This window comes from Ambystoma mexicanum, chromosome 10 (genome assembly GCF_040938575.1).
Source record: "Ambystoma mexicanum isolate Mex_15411 chromosome 10, UKY_AmexF1_1, whole genome shotgun sequence".
In the NCBI taxonomy this organism is placed as follows: domain Eukaryota; kingdom Metazoa; phylum Chordata; class Amphibia; order Caudata; family Ambystomatidae; genus Ambystoma; species Ambystoma mexicanum.
In genome coordinates this window covers 65,943,420-65,961,294 of record NC_090932.1, presented here as the reverse complement: position 1 = coordinate 65,961,294, position 17,875 = coordinate 65,943,420, and the positions used below count along the sequence as shown (strand labels likewise).

The following is a 17,875-nucleotide window of genomic DNA, read 5'->3' as shown; positions in this document are numbered from 1 at the left end:
GTAATTACTGATCGGCATGGAGACATGGGACTCCAAAATGGAGACTAATTGAACAGAGCTTGGAACAATAAAAGAGGATGAAGTGAGAAGAGCAACAAGCAATGAGTGTAGGCGAACATGAGGCAGGGCCACTGCTGACAAATAAGGTGAACTACGCTTGCTTAACAAGCATACGTACAAAGGGGAGTGCAAGGGATTAGGGGGGGGGGGTGGATGTCCTGCATAAGTGCAATGCCCCTTTCCAGGGATGGAATATGAAGTTTGAAGGCAGATGTGAATGGAGGCATGGTGGCAGTGTTTTAAATCAGGAGGGTCGATCAAGTGTAAAGGGTCAAGTACAGAATCAGAGTGTGAGTGCAAGGCAATTAATGGGGCAAGGGACAGATGGAGTGAGAAGGGTGCTTGAGAGAAGAGTGATAGCTACATGGGAGGCTAGTCCACTCATTGATTTAAAGAGGAGGAGACGGAATTTGAAGAGCAGTCAGTGGTGCACAGCAAGCCAATAACCATGGAAGTGGTGAGCAGAGCTGGGTCAAGAAGAGGAGGTCGTGAAGATTTGCTAGTAGAAAAGTTTAGAATTTTGTTAAGAGGCAAAAGGGGGGAAAAGGAGGGCTCAGGAGAAGGCTGGAGAAGTAGCTGTGTCCAAAGAGGTCAAGGTTTGAGAGGAGAGACTTAGTGGTGCGGTAGGTGAGAAGGGAGGAATTTTCCTGGCATTTAGCAGGTTACGGCTTGCTGTTATTGTAATGGTGGGAATAGATTGTAGCAATCCACTCACACTTAGGGGGAGTACAAGGCCGCTAACGTCCCTCCAGCCCAGCACTGTACTTCCCTTTAAGCAGGGTTGATTGCTTTTCGCACCCCAGTGTTCATCCGTGGTGCAAACAGTTTAATTAATTCTTTTTTACTGGAGGCACGCTGTGTGTGTATTGTGCAAGCCCAAACTTCCATAAAAACAAGATCGTCGCCACCATAGCATTTCTGCCTGTAACATAGTAAGACACACTGAAATATATGAATCCGTAACTGCTGAAGAAGTCTTCTGGGTGGGGCCTTTACGGCCCAACATGACAGTTCTGTCCTCGTTGCTGAGTTCCTTTTTGCACCCTCCTTCTCCCATAACTATTAGTCATTTGAACTGGTTCAATTAGAAATGTCTGCTTGGATTCTGTATGTTTCTGCTTTAACATTGGATATAAATAATTCTAAATGTGCTTTGGCACTCGGTTGAAAAGCAAACAGTGACGTAATAGGGGTTTTCTTTATGAAGTCAAGCACTTTTTTCAGAACAGTGCACTTCCCTGTTTGATGTGAATAGACCAAAGTTACATAATTTCTGTTACTTGGTCAACAGCATTACCAAGTACAACGGAACATAGTTCTCACTTGTGTTTCCAGCACTGCAGCATTATTGGAATCTGGAACCCCCCCCGCCCACAAATAGCCTGGCTACAAGATCGGGGTTCAGTGCTAGACAAAAACATATAAAACGGCAATAAAACGATTTATAATATTGAACATTTAAAAATGAAACACGCATGTTACACATGCACTTGACACTAGTTTCACTCTATAACTTACATCAGTTTGCCAATTGTTCCTTTTTTATAGTCTATATTGTGTGCACATTTAATAAATATTTTATTGGAATTCCCTATGAGGCAGACTCCATGGCCCTCATTACAACCCTGGCGTTGGACCATGGTGCTAATAGCACCATGGTCCATGCCGGTAACTTACCGACTCCGCCATGGCGGAATGGGGAATTACCGCCCCATTCCGAGGTTGGTGGGGCGGTAATTCCCCATGCCGCCATGGCCCTTCCCCATTCCCATTTTCGCCCCATAGGGCTCAATGGAAATGGGGAAATGCAAATTGTGGCACCGTACTTAGCACCAAGGTCCCTTTGCGGGTTGGATTTTTACGCCTGCAAAAAGCAGGCGTTAAAATCGCCAACCCACAAAGGGACCTCGTAATCAGGCGTTAAGGGGTTAACGGCGCTGCCACCTTTTGCGGCGCCGATAACCCCTTAACGCCAGGGTTGTAATGAGGGCCCATGTCATTTTTCCATGTTAAACAGGTGATAGCACACATCTAGTGTAATCTGGTGTTCTAGCCCAGAAGGAATCATGTCGATTATAAGTGTTTTAATGTTCGCTTTACCGCTTAACTCACTCCTCTCCACCCTTTTCCTTTTATTTATTTATTTAGTTATTTATATAGCGCACCTAACCGAAGGGTATATGGGTGCACTCTTCATATCAACAGTTACAATACAGTAGGTACATTTTCGATACATTATTAAATTGATTACATCTCAATTGCTGAGCATGAGTCATACATTACAGGTGGTGTAGAAGGTTACATTACAAAACATTTCGATACATTATTATTTTATGATATGGTATGATATTTTATTTGTATCGCGCTCGTACACAAGTGTTTCAGAATGCGACAAGACAAGGGAGGGGAACAGGGGAGAAACAAAACAATGCTCTTACTAGGCCCAGTGACATTGAGAACATGCAAGTGCGTGGGAAAGGGGAAAAGTGCATGGAAGGGGGAGAGTGGAAAGTGTGGAGCAGTGGAGAGACAGATAAATAATAATAAAAACAAATAAAATAGATAATGGAGCAATAAACAGGGGTAGTGCAGCCAACAAGTGGCAAGTGCTGTGATTACAGCAGCAGAACTGGGTAAGTCTGATAAGTGCATGAAATAAGAAAACGGGGTAGTGGGGGACTGTATGGGTACAGATACAGTCCCCAGTGCAAGGTGTGGCCGGAAGGCTGTGCAGAAAAGGGTGGCAAGGTGAGCAGGTACCTGGGCCCAGGGTACAGAGGGTGGCCAGGTGCACAGTGCCAAGATGGAGCATATCAGCGGGGGAACGAAGGCAGATGCAAAGAGGAAGGTCTTGAGGTGCTTCCCAAACCGGAGATGGTTCTCCTCAAATTTTAGAGTGGCAGGGAGGCTGTTCCAGAAGGAGCCCCACCCCCGAAGATAGAGATCTACCCCCAGCTCGTTTCTTTGAAAAACGACTGACCCTGAGGGAGTTAGAGGTGGAGGAGCGAAGAGCTCGAGAGGAGAGGTATTTGTGGAGGGATAGCTGAAGGTATTTTGGACCCAAGCCGCAGAAAGCCTTGTAGACAATGCATAGGGTTTTTAATTTAATCATTGCATCCACTGGGAGCTAATGGAGAGATTTCAGAGCCGGAGAGATACGATCACAGGGCTTGAGGCCAAGGACAAGTCTCGCAGTCCTGTGCTGGATTAGTTGCAGAGGGCGGAGAGTAGAGGCAGGTAGAATTAGAAAGAGGCTGTTACAATAGTCCAACCTAGAGAGAACCAGTGCTTGGGAGACAGTGAGCTTCTGGGGGGAAGGAGAGGAAAGGAAGAGTATCTCTGAGGAGATGCAGAAGGAAGTTTGACTTTTTAGGGACCTCAGAGATGTGGGCGGAGAAGGAAAGTGCAGAGTCAAAGATGACCCCGAGGTTCTTAGCCTCACTGGTGGGGATAGAAGGAGGGCCAAGTGAGGCTGGTCAGAGAGAGAGGGGAAAAGATGGAGAAGGTGTGCCGATGAGGAGGATCTCAGTCTTGCTGGCATTCAGACAAAGATCATTGGCGGCACACCAATCTTGAATGGCAGTTAGGCAATCAGAGATGAGAGAGGGAGAGGAGGTGGCCAAGGGCAGCCTGAAAATGAGTTGAGTGTCGTCAGCGTAGCACTGGAAATTTCAGCTTAGAATGGCAATGCAGTGGGCGAGAGTCGCCAGGTATTTGTTGAAAAGCCACGGCGAGAAGTTAGACCCCTTTGGAACACCACAGGAAGAGAGGAAGATAGAGGATAAGAAGGACCCCAGTTGGACCTAGGAGGGTCGATCAGAGTGGAAAGAAGTCCGCCAGGCCAGAGCCTGATCAGTGATACCCAGGTTCTCACGGAGACGGTTGAGCAGGATGCTATGGTTGACCGTGTCGAAGGCAGAAGAGAGATTGAGTAGGAGGAGGATAGAGGTAATGTTAGAGACAAGGTTGGAGAGCAAATCTTCACGGATGTTCAGGAGAGCAGTTTCCGTGCTTCTGGCTGCTCTGAAACCAGACTGGTGGTGATGGAGACATCCTCCAGAATCAGAATGAAGGTTAAGCTAAGAGATGACCAGCTTCTGAAGGAGTTTGCCCAGAAAGGGAGTAATGGAGATTGGGCGATAGTTGGCCGGACAGGAAGGATCAGCTGTGGGTTTCTTGAGAAGAGGATGCACAAGGGAGTGTTTCAGAGGGGAGGGGAAGTACCCTGAGGCAAAGGAATGGTTGCAAAAATTGGAAAGGGCCGGAGCGAGTGTGTCAATGTGGTCCTTGATGGTTTTAGAGGAGCAGGGATGAACCTGTTTCGATGAGGCTTTCATAGATCGGACTTGTCTAGCGACCTCATCAGGGGAAAAAAGTGGAAAGGAAGAGAAGAAGGGAAGGGGGCTGGTTAAAGGGGATTAGCAAGCGCAGACTGAGGGGGAATAGGAGGGGGCGGGGAAGAGAGGGAGGACAAGATGTCCTGGGTTGTTGAGATAAAGTGAGAGGCAAGGTCATTGCAGAGAGCTTGGGAGGTAGGAGGAGGGGTAGAGACTGCAGCAGGGTGGGCAAGCTCCTTGCATATATTGAAGAGTTCAGCCGAGTTGTTATATGCCGCAGAGACACTGTCTTGAATGTGGACTCTCTTCTTGGTGAGGACAAAGAGTCGGTATTGCCTTTGGAGCCGGCGACAGGCCAGTTTGTCAGAGGATGAACAAGAAGTCCTCCATTTCCTCGCAGCCGCCCTACACTTACGTTTAAGTATAGCTAGGTCGGAATCATACCAGGAATTACACTTGGCTTTGGACTTCAAGCACATCCTCGTGTCCGGGGCAAGTGCATCAAGAGTATCAGAAATGGAAGAGTAGAGAAGGGACAGGGTTGTGTCCGGGTGTGATTCAGCCAGAGGAGGAGAGGGGGAGAGAAGGTGGCAGCTAAAAGCCTCAACTGACACACGCTTTATAGGTTGGATGTCCAGGAAGGTAGGTGGCAGTGTTGGGGGTGAGTTTGGCTTGGGGGGACGAAAGTGATAGATGAGAGGAGAGAAGGCAGTGGTCACTCCAGGAGCGAGGAGTGGTCAGAGGGATAGAGAGGGGGAGGCCATAGGAGATCAGGACATTGAGGGTGTGTCCTACAGAGTGCCTCAGGCCAGAGGGGAGGATAGAGAGGGAGAGGGAATGCCAAGGTCATGAAAGAGCAGGGATGAGGGACCGGGGGAATCGAGATGGATGTTGAGGTCACCAAGGAGGAGGAGTTGAGTGGTAGCAGTCAGGAGGGTGGAGGAGAGGTCGGACCACTCAGAAAGAAAAGAGGTGATTTGCCCAGGGGGCTGGTAGAGATTAGCAACAGTAAGAGAGTGGTTAGAAGAGATTGGGAGTCTGCAGACAAGGCATTTGAAAACGCAGTAAATCTGAGTGGGAATGATAGTGGCAGGAATCCACTTAGAAAGGATCAGGGCTACACCACCTCCAGGCCGGTTGGATCTGGGTGTGGAGAGTATCTTGTAACCATCAGGGAGGAGCATGTCAAAGCTCATGACATAGCTGGCTTTAAACCATGTCTCCGTAAAACCGTGGACATCAAGGTCCAATTCTCCAAGGAGGTGGCATATGTAAGAGGAGTGTTTGACAGCAAAGCAAGAGTTTAGAGTGGCAAGATGAAGAAGGTTGCCGGCCTTAAAAACCTTTCGGGGAGGGGTACAAATCAGAGGTACGCCCTGTGGAGTTGTGGATGTAGCCTGAAGAGGGGCAGTGGAGGAGGGAAGAGTGGGCAAGGTAGCCAAGGAATGAGACGAGGGGACAGCTGGAGAAGAAAGGAAGTTGATGAGGCGAGGGAACCGCCTATCGAAAAGGAGGAGATTGGCCTGAGGACCTTGGACCATGACAGTGCCATTTAGGTAGACATTAAGGATGACTCTGGAGGATTCGAATGAAGCCATTAGGACTTCCCAGTGAGTGCCACCGTTAATGGGAGAGGAGCAGACAGGACAGAGCACAGAGATCATATGGGGGGTCCATAGATCCGGAGAAGGAACAACAAAGAGGATGTCGGTGAGGTACTGTCTGGAAGAGGCGATGGAATAAGTATCAGCGATGGGGAGTCCAGGGTTAGAGGCCAAGACATCCTTTTTAAACTTCTTCTTTCCAGACTTAGTGGGAAGGGAGGGATAGTTGATAGAGAAGCGGTTAGAACAGATAGGAGAAACAGAAAGCACCATAAGTGGGGGGAGAGGAGGCAGAGGGGGGAGTAAGCAAGTACAGCGGTATAGAGAAGTCAATGGGCTTGTAGGTTACAATCAATGGCCAAAGTTAAAAGCAAAACACACCCAAGTTTGACTTTCCAGTTAAATACAAAACACACCCAAGTTTGACTTTCTAGTTAAATGCAAAACACACCCAAGATTGACTTTCCAGTTAAATGCAAAACACACCCAAGTTTGACTTTCCAGTTAAATACAAAACACACCCAGGTTTGACTTTCCAGTTAATTGTAAAACACACCCAAGTTTGACTTTCCAGTTAAATGCAATACACACCCAGGTTTAACTTTCCAGTTAAATGCAAAACACACCCAAGTTTGACTTTCCAGTTAGTTGAGGGACCAGTGGTTAGGGAAATTTAGATGGGAGTGAGAATGGTAAAGGTGATTATGGAAACAGCTTCAGATGAGTACATAAGAGGGAGGGAACTAACCCATGGCGAATGTGGTAAGAGAGTCATGGTATTCCGATAGTCAAGTGATAGCAGCCTCAGGGAGGGTTGGGCTGTGGCAGATACAGGAGTCTCCTTTAGCGGCCTGTCAGTGGACAGGAAGCTGACAGGGGCCTTAGAGGTGGGCCTTTGAGACAGTGGGACTGCTAAAGCCTGCCGGTCCCTCGTTGGTGCAGAGAAGCCACCTCACCCACCAATCAATGAGCAGTAAGTTAGTTACATCTCAATTGAAAAACATGATTCATTACATTACAGGTGGTGTAGAAGGTTACATTGCAGAAAATCAAAGAATAGCCGGGTACACCACAATTAAGTAGTGTGAGACAATCCAAATAGTGAAGCGTGCAACGACCTAAAGGACTTTTCTCCTTGCATAAAGAGTCATGATTTTTCATCCTTACTTCCACCCACGGGTTTATTATGCAATGCATTGATGCTCACATAAATATGTTACGACCCAGAGGTGCATTTTCATGCAATAAACCTAACTCTTGTTTTCATACATGGAAACCAGACAGGGCTCTCACCTGCTCACTTGGTTCCCCTAAAAGCAGTCCACCACGCTGCAGCACGTCTTATTACAGGTGTGAGAAAATGTGACCGACCACCCCCGACCTGTCCTACTCAAACTGCATTGGCTTCTTCTCCAGGACAGGATACTGTTCAAGAATACACGTATCATCTACAAAGCAGTCACAAGTAGCACACCAGTGTATCTGACAGATAAGCTGCACATATATGGTGGCACACGTTCATTGCGCAGTAAATCGATCAACCGGCTCAAATCAACACTGGTCCACAAAGAAATGACCCGCAAACAATCCTTCTCTTCTCATGCCCCCAGAATTCTCCAATTTCGCAAATCTCTCAAAATTCACAGTACTGCTCTACTGTTAGAAGATGCCAGTCCAAACTCTGGCTACCCAAACCTTGTACAGTGCTCGACTGCTCTTGAGCTAGGTCCGTGCTTTAAATAACAATATAAAAACAAAAATTGAATACAAAATGGACACAATTCCACTTGTCTCATCAGCATTTGGCTAGCAAGACCATTTTTCTGATCTGATGTGTTCTGCAGCCAGTGACTTAGGTCTCAATTTTCATTTTCTCTTTAATGTGTTCACTTTTCACAGTAATTTCTAAAACATTACTCTGTATCACACTGGGATCTCATCATGTGGCCATGTACGTATGGCATTTTGAAGAATGGTTCTGCCCACAGGTCACTCTGGTCTCCATCGCTTCTGACAATGGCCTGGGGAATCACCTGAATTTTCCTTCTGGGCGGTTGGGAAAGGGCACTGAATCACCCTTCGGACAAAGAAACTCCATGGATTTGTGTGAGCCAACTCAAGCCCATCACGCATCTCATGGAACACTACTTTGAATTCTGGTTTAGTGACTGGAATTAGCCATATTGGGCAATGCATCTGCTATGATAAGCATCTGCTGTATCACTCTCCTTTCTTCTCAGCGATATGCATCGATTTTCCACACTGATGCTTCATCAATGCAGACTAGCACACACCTATCCCTCCAGAGTATCTTGAATCGTCTCTTATCAGTTTTGTTTGTGACTGTCCTTCACCATTCATCTCTTCTGTTTTGTTCTCCTTTTTCCTCTGCAAACTAACATTAAGGCAGGCCTTGTGCGGACACGGTACCTCAAATTTCAGAAAGGATTTGATGCTGGAACTGTGACGAATTGACTTCTGCTTGCAGGAGTATAAAGATGAGTATAGACTAAAGTGCCCATGCCCACTCCGCACTCACACTTCTACAAACCAATCATAATTGTAAAATAGGTACAGTTAACAGATATACCACCTTTGCCTTTTGTCATAACGTGTGCTGAGGGAAGGCTATACTCTCAAGAGAGGTGTGAATGTGGTTCAGTAGAAGCTCAAAGACTGATGTATTACAGTCCAAAATGAAGGAATGTCCATTGAAGGTTCTATAAAAATGTATACGTAAATCAAACACACAATGTACAATATTAACTGGAAAACACTGTAAAACCCCAACCCTGCAGAAAGAACACATAATATACACATATAGAATAGATGCAGCACTCTGGGTAATGAGGAGACAGAGGGAGAAAAGTCAATTAAGACTACAATGATCAAATTATATGTTCTTCAACATGACCTAGCCAGTCTCTGGAGTCAAAAGATGGACCAAAGCAGCCGAAGCACACACACACACACACTCTCTCTCTCTCTCTCTCTCTTTTTTTATATTTATTGATGATTCTTCAAATATCTTGCATAGAAAGTAATGTCCAGATGTCTTAGGATACTGTCTTTTTAAGCCATTGCTCCAAATCCTGTGAAATTCCTTAATACTGGTATGTCTATACAGTTCAGGCAGGACATTTAAACAATCACAGAAACATGTGTATTGCGCTATAGTAGAGGCACCGGTTTATTGACGTTTATTACATAAAATATTGTCTTGTGAATATTGCAAAATGAAACATTTACAAATATTCAACTGCATCTCCATAAATTCTCAGTAAATTAACCGTTTTGTTAACATATGTTCATAATGTCTAATTTGATTACCATATGCACACCTAGGGAACTTTAAAAGCTGGTAGTGTCAATGCTTTTATTTATTCCCAGATGGCTATCATTTGGGAATTTGAAATCAGCTTCTCAATAATAATAATACCTTTTTGCAGTTCTTGGTGGTACGGTAGCGCCAAATCAGACTTGTTGGTACTCTTGGGAAGATTGGGAGGATAAAAAAGGGCTATAACAGTGGTTCTTGGTGGTTCAAATGTGTTGAACATTTCTGGAAACACAGTTCATTGGCAAAACACTAGGATCCTGGGTGCCTTGGTTCTCAGGGTGCTGTGAGTCCCGATCCAGGGGATCGGTCATTTTCTATTGCTCCCAAACACAGTGGAGACTGGCAGGGGTCCTTCAACATGGTGAAGTCCTGGTTACAGCTGTGGCTGGCAGAGAGGCAGGTGTTGCTCCTGCAGCAGACCACTTCTTAGGTTGCTGTGAGTCCCACTCCAGGGACTCAAAAACAAGATGGGTTATTTTTCTTGGGCTCACAAACATGGGGGGAGACTGGCACACAACAGCAGGCCCCCTTCAGCCCAGTGAGGTCCTAGGTACAGTTGTGGCTGGCAGAGTGGCAGGTATTGTTCCAGCAGCAGGTTCACCCCCAATGGTCCCTAGAGATCGTTAGGGGATAGACCTTGCCTCTGCCTTGCAACACCTTCTCTCACCTCACAACTGGAGGACTTTGGATAGGTCTGCTCTCCCAGCAGGTTCCAAATGAAATCTTCTTCAAGGGAGGAAGTCCAAAAGATGATTCAAAGAAGTGGTGGGAGAACCCTTCTTTTATAGGCAAAAGTCTCTAGCTGATTATACTAAATCTAGTCTGCTTTAGGGGTCTAATCTCAGCTCTTGAAATGTGTGGACTTTGCCCTTGTGATGTTACACCCAAAGTGCTTTGCTCCAGAGGAAGTGAAGAGTACAGGAAAGAGACAGAGAGATTCAAGATGGTGGGCATCTCCTTCTCTCGAACAGAGTTCCCCTGGCTACTCTAACCCTGCCCTCTTCCCTTCTCTAAAAAAATAAAGGGCCTTTAGAAATTCAGCACCCTGGGGTGAGACCTTGCTCTCTGTGTATAGGTGTGCACCTTGGTTCCTGTTCCCATGCCAGCTCCTGCAGAGTGAATGTCCCTGGGGAAAGGGTGTTACCTACCCTTACACAGGAACAAAGAAAAGCAATCCCCCAAGGCTACCTCTCTGTCAGTGGGGCGGGGTAAGCCTTATCTGGGAACAAAAATACATACCGCTTCCACAGCTGTCCTGTGCCCACAGGGCTGACATATGTGCAATATCAATTTAATGTGTCTGGGATAACTGTGAGAGATGCTGGCCACTGTACCCTAGCTCAGGTATGACTTATGTTTGCAGCTTAGTGTGCCACCATGACAGAATCTTCAGATTTATGCATTTTTCGGAACATTGGTGCATATTTTTAATGCAGCACATGCGCTGCAGGAATTTGGATGCCATTGCAGCTTTCAAGTCGGCACTTGTGACCTCAGAACCTGCTCTGTGCCTCTGGTAGAGCAGGTGCTGTGGATCAGGATACTGGTGCAGCAGGGCACAAGTACACACTATGCGTTTGGCACAGAGTTTATGAAAGAGGAATATAATTAGCATATTTCCCTTTCAGATAGGGAATCACCCATATCATTTTATTATTTAATCAAAATAAAAAGACAGGGCCTTGACACCCTTGGCAGATGGCAATTCACCACAGCCACAGTATAAAAAACAAGTAACATAATATAGAACAAAAACACGCACACAAAGAACGTAGTTATCCTATTAGGGTTCAGTTCTGTACAAGAACACATACAGTAACAATCAAATCAGAGTGTAAAATAAAACATTTAACAATTAATGAACCACAAGCGCGTGCGCGCGCAAACACACACACACACACACACTCTCTCTCTTTTTTTATATTTATTGATGATTCTTCAAATATCTTGCATAGAAAGTAATGTCCAGATGTCTTAGGATACTGTCTTTTTAAGCCATTGCTCCAAATCCTGTGAAATTCCTTAATACTGGTATGTCTATACAGTTCAGGCAGGACATCTAAACAATCACAGAAACATGTGTATTGCGCTATAGTAGAGGCACCGGTTTATTGACGTTTATTACATAAAATATTGTCTTGTGAATATTGCAAAATGAAACATTTACAAATATTCAACTGCATCTCCATAAATTCTCAGTAAATTAACCTTTTGTTAACATATGTTCATAATGTCTAATTTGATTACCATATGCACACCTAGGGAACTTTAAAAGCTGGTAGTGTCAATGCTTTTATTTATTCCCAGATGGCTATCATTTGGGAATTTGAAATCAGCTTCTCAATAAGCAACTCCCGAAACGTAATTACACATTACTTGATTGGTTGCTGTTGTTGTGATTGAATGCAAACTGTCCATGTGTTGTTTTATTGCAGGGCCAACACAAATCAACATGTTGCAGGTTGTCACTGCCTCCATTGATGCAGTCACACTTGAGTGGCTTCCACCAATCGGCAACAAGGACTCGTATTTGGTCAACGTATCAGGAGATCCTGCCAGAACTGCAAGGGTGTACAATGAGTCAGCGTTCATCTCTGATCTGGTTCCTGGCAATCTATACACATTTTGTGTCTCGGCTCTGTCTGATAATGGCTCCTTGCAAGGAAGCATCACGTGTGTTTCGAACTACACGGGTAAGTAAGTACCTTAAAACCAGGTTTGAGAAATGGTTATGAGTTAAACATGGGAGTAAATTAACTATTAGATCTCTTTAGGTTGTCCAACTCCAGGCCTCAAGGATCAGAATCCTGATGGGTTTTCAGGTTATCCCTCATTAATATTCACAAGGAAAAATGTGCATACATTTAGAATCATTGTATGCCAATTTCTCTCATGAATATTAATGAGGGATATCCTCAAAACACGTCAGGATTCCAGCCCTCGAGTCCTGGAGAAGGTAATAAGGATGGAGACTTGCAGTGAGGACGTACCTGGCGGGCTGTACTGCATTGCAACATCAAACATCAAAATAGAAAGTGGAGGGAAGACAGAGCGAGGAGCGAGGAGACACTCGATACCCCGGCAGTCAATATTTACTCATTTTTACCATTTGATCACTTTCAGGAAATTGAAATTGAAAATTGCATAAGTTGTTTTGTTTTAAAAAAATGTTTGTAGAGTGCAAGGAATGTGAGTTCATGGCATGCACATATTCATATATTGTGACTAGTTTTTGGCTGCCTGAGCCCATCTCATCTGCACGTTTCCTTGTCCGCAGCAACTGTATAGACTCCGCATTGTCTCCGTTACGGTCTTTACAAAGCTGGTACGATTCCTATTCACCTTGACAATTTTTCATAATTTTCCCACATCACCTTTGATTTAAAGCAGTTTCATGTATTTAATTCCACGTTTCCAAAGTAAAGCATTCCTTTCCTTGCCCACAATCATATGTTGTGTTATGTTACAAAGATGAATACTGCACCAAATCTAAACTGTACTAGTCTCAGAAACACCCTAGGCTTGTGCAAAAAAATATGCCCTGTGCCCCCGCCCGGGGCTTTCAAGCCTTAGACCCCCGACCCCCAGTAATATGACATGATTCATGTGATCAAATTCGGAGGGGCATCTGTTGGATAGAAGAGGTGCATGGTCGTAGTTGTCTAAAAGCACAGAGGCTGGTCAGGATAGCGGTCTATTGAGCGCATGCCAGGGATAACCAGACTCTGTGAGAGAACAGAATGAGGGTAAAGGGCGAAAGTGAGGACAGGTTACAATGCACATGAGATAATCGTACAGCGAGGAAGTGGGAGGCTGAGGTGTAAGGATGGAGCTTCTTATAGTTGCTATGCCTTTAGGGTTAATGTTGAACGATCAAATCAGCACTGATCCAAAAAGGGCAACTGTTCAATGCTCCTGATCTCATCCCCATGCGGGCCAGTTTCTGGCACTTACAGGGTAATACTGAAATGAGCCTGCAGCCACTCGATTTATAAGCACTATGCATGTCCTTCACCGAGGTTCTGTTGGAAACAATCATTGGCAAAGCCGCTAAAGTGCTAGGAAACATGTTTGACTTGTTTATGCGTTTTAAGCTTTTTCCAGGCACTGCTATTAGATGCCCAGGTAGTCGTAGCATGTTGCACCTGCTACCATCAACGGCCAGTTAATAACACTACGGCAGTGCCTGACAAGTGCCTTTGCCATGCCTACACAAAAGCCCAAACTCTTGCCTTTGCCAATGCTTGTTTCTAGAGGCATGTATCCAAGAGCATGAGATCAGCTCCTATGCTGCACTCGTACAGCAGACATCTTGAAGGGCTTCTGCAACAGATGTTCCCTTATGCGTGTGAAGGATTCTCAACAGCAGCCCACCATCTAGGTTTCCAAACTTTGCATTTGGAGGGTGTCGGGTGGGCCTCAGCCTATTCTGCCAGCAGCACCCACACAGTTGACGCTCCTTTGTCTTTCCCACACAGTGTTGGAGGCAGCTGTTGGTTCTGGGGCATATATTTTTGTTTCATTTTATTGCTTGTAGCATGAACTTATCTCAAGAGCAGCAGAGCGCTTTACAACAGGAAGGTGCCAGAATTGGGCTTGGCACTTTATACAGTAATGCAGTACTGTTGGTGGAGGGAGAGAGGTATTTTTATTTGTCCGGCAGGTATTGTTGAAAGAGCAATGTTTTAATTTTTTTGCCGGGACTGGAGGATGTGGGGGGGGGCGAGCGGGCGGGGTTCGAGCCACTACCAGGATGGAGTTCCAGATGGCTGGGGTGTGGCAGGAGAAGGACTCCCTGCAAGTCTTCTCTTTGCGGGCAAGCTTTGAGTCCAACCTTTTGACAGTTTTGCTAGTTGAGGTGTTAGAGCCTCCAGAAGTGTGGAGTTTAGCCGCAACTCTGAGACTGATTGGTAGGTGATGCATGCAGTTTTGATCATGATCCTGGGTGGGAGGAGCAGCCAGTGAAGCGTGTGCAGTGTTAGAGAGATAACAGTCGAATTTGCAGACAGATGTAATGAGGCAGGCTGCAGCATGATGGGCTGCTTTTAGGGGGGGTGCTGGTGTGCGGCTGTTAGGTATTCTAAATTAGTTACGATCAGTGGCAGCTGGTGAACCTTTTAGTGGAATGACCCGCCTTTCGCCCCAAATGAGCGTGAAGGCACAAGCAAAGGTGGGGACACATAGTTAATGTTGCATTGGTCAAGGAGGCCCTGGTTCTTTTTAAATAACCGGTTAAAATAAGGCAAATTGCAGCATGATTTTTAAGAACGATATGGTAAACAATTTACAGTTAACTCAGTAGGGTAACACATGAAAAAACCCAATAGATGTCAGATTACCTACAGTATAAAGGACTATTGAACACCATTATTATGATGTCTGTGCCCACACTATATGCCAATGTAAAAAAATAACTTTTATGATGTTGAGCCCACAATATATGCCAGCATTCACAGTCTAAAATGTCCAGAATGCGTTGCACACCATATATTTTAAAATCCCCACTGTAAAGTATTTTCATCATTATAGTGCTCACAGGAATTAGAGCATTCACACTATGAAACACTTCCATGACATTAGTGCCACATTATTTATCATCAATGGCACTGTAAACCTTTCATGATGTTGATGTGGCACCCACAATATGCCAGCTCTGTACAATGTTCCAGCAAGTATTTTAAAGGTCACTTCCTGTACAGAAGGGAAGCACAAGCAGATATCTCAATACAGTAAATAATCTGGTGTCTTTGATCATTGCAAGAGGCATGTCTGATGCTCACTCTCTCACCACCTTTCACATGTGATGCATTAAAGCTTAGAATTAAGCTTGTGTGTGTGAAAAATTGTGTGTTTGCACGAACCACTAATATACACGATCAATTACCACCATCAATATGAGGGTGCAAATCGATAGCAAAGGGCATTATTTCTTTATTAAGCATATCGTTTTCAATACTTAGCTATGGTTGTAATGGTAATCACCCAAAACACTTGATACACATTTTCATCCAATATTTACCCAAAGAATCTTCCCAGGATGTAATGTGGCTTTATAAACTAAGTCAATATGACATCACATGGGAATGGCATTGGACGAGCCCTCAAGGGGGTGCAACATCCAGCACGGGTAGATGGCGCCTTCTTATTTGCATGCTGAAGTTAGCATGAAGTTAGAAAATTATTTTTGTTCACCATCTGAATTTGGGATGCTCATTTTATTTTCTCCAGAAAATCAGAATTTTTCTGTTTCTGAAATTCATAATTCTCAAGCTATTTGGCTATAATGAAGAATTAGTATTTCCTAGAGGAAAATTCATTAGGCTGATGTATCTCTTTATTGCTCCTCACTTAAGGCATCCTTCTGAGATTCAGGTGTACTTAACCTGAGCCAAACTGCACCTCCTACGAAAAGGAGAGTGTGCCCCATGTTACTCAATGTATTCCTATGAAGATATGTCTGAATACGTAACAAGTCCTTTCCTACTTCAAAGTCAACTTGGCTCAGAGATATCGATGTTGATAGGCACATATTTATTTCATTTATTAACAGTTCTATAGAAATGTTCACATTTCATAAGAAAATCAATTCTATACTTATAGCACATATATACATAATATACATTAAAATTCTTGATTAACATAATTCTATTTCAGTCGTGTTTTAACTTTACTCCAGACATTGTAAAGTGCAATGTGTTAGGCTTTGTTAACAGTGTTTAATCAATATAGCCAGAGCGTTTCACTCTTGATGTTATCATAGTCACTTACAAATTTGACAAGCATGTTCATGTAAATTGGCCCTTTTGTTTGACATTCAGTTAGAAAGTGTTATGCCATTTCTTGTATGTGATTGATGGCACACATGTGACAGTGCGCCTGTCCTCCCTGGACATTCCTAGTTCGGGGCCAATTCATGACAGCACAGGTAGCTTATTTATTCTTAATAACAGCAGAAACCTTCGCAAATTCAAGCGATGGCCACAAACATAGGTATCCCTGTGGTGTCTGGTAAACGTGGTTTGGCTTTTGAGTCTCCCCATAGTTTTTACATTTTTCTAAATGGTTGTACTTAGACTGCTAGTCCCACTTTTCCAATTTGTTATCAAACTATTTCTATAAACAGTAATAGTCTTTACTCCAATCCAGTACCCATTGAAGCATTCCGAAGGTTGTGTTAACCAGTTTTGTAAAATTATCGAGTTTATCCGTATGGTAGTAATCACCCAACAGTTTTTGTAATGGACATACTGGCAAAGTTTTAGTTTTAAAATGTAATAAGCACCTTCTTTTAATCACCTGTGCAGGCAGCAAAATTAGTCCCAACTCAAGCCTTAACAATTCAATTGGCACACTCGGACCAAGACTGAGTATTGCTCTCCAGAATGTACCTTCCAGTACTTCAGCCAGAGCAGGTCACTGATGTATAGTGCCCCCAAACGGTATAGCATTGTGCCACAAAAACACTGTTTATACAGCAGAAGGATCCATTGATAGCTAATGCATAAACCATTAGCTTCTGCATAATTGTAAATCTCCATCATCGATTTCTTAATACCTATATTAAACTGAGTGTATTTTTGCATTTACTTGAAAGTCAAACTGAGTGTATTTTTGCATTTACTTGAAAGTCAGACTTGGGTGTATTTTTGCATTTACTTGAAAATTCAACTTCAGTGTATTTCTGCATCTAACGTTTGCCCATTGATTGTAACCTGCTAGCCCAGTGACTGTCCAATACTGCTTTACTTGCTTACTCCTCCCTCTGCCTCTTCTCATTTCCACTCATGGCGCTTTCTGTTTCTCCCATCTATTCCAACTGCTTCTCTATCAACTACCCTTCTATTCTCACTAAGTCTGGAAAAAAATGTAAAAAGGATATCTTGGGTGGCTTGGAGCGCCATCGATGTGGCTGCTCCCCTGAGGCCCGCCGTGCGAAGCCCGCCGCTTCTGGGCCCCTAATGCGGCTCCACACCTCGATACCGGAGCCCAGCTGATCCCAAGGACGTCGGAGGACCTGGGGCCCATGCAGGCTGAAGCGGGGACCGTGACGCCCGACGGGGACGAAGTTATCCGCTCCGGCTCCCCGAGCCTTCCTCAGCGACGACTCCCCAAGATGGCGGCCGTGCTCGTCTCTCGGCCCAGGAGGGCGGGGAGAGCTTCCTGAAGCCGCATCCAGACGCGGCTCAGCTCCTCGAGCGCCCGGGGCGCGGCGGAGCGACACCAGACCCCCGGACTTCTCCTCCGGTGGTCTCCCCGAAGCGACCAGTCCAAACCTGCACGCGACTGCCTGACGAGGGACGGCACGGACGGTGCCCATCAGGTAGGGGCTGCTGGGGGTGAGGACCCGGGTGGGGGGCTGGCCTCCCACCCCTTCGAGGCCACACAGGAGAAGCCCTCCGGACCTGCCACAGCGCCTGGGGTGGGGGCCTCGCCATCACCACCCCCCCTCCTCCACCCTCCGGCGGGCTCCTGCCTCTGCCCCTCGCTGCCCAGGACCCAGAGATCCGGACCCCATACGCCGCACTCCTGGGGCG

At 45.2% G+C, this 17,875-nt stretch overlaps 1 protein-coding gene across 1 annotated transcript in view; it reads left to right on the top strand.

Moving 5' to 3' along the window:
- The window catches only part of LOC138492813 (tenascin-X-like), a 759,772-nt gene that overhangs the window by 446,000 nt on the left and 295,897 nt on the right, over positions 1-17,875 (top strand). Inside the window, exon 22 of the mRNA XM_069620166.1 lies at positions 11,777-12,034. Within this exon, the coding sequence (XP_069476267.1) occupies positions 11,777-12,034 (258 nt within the window). The remainder of the gene's footprint in view (positions 1-11,776; positions 12,035-17,875) is intronic.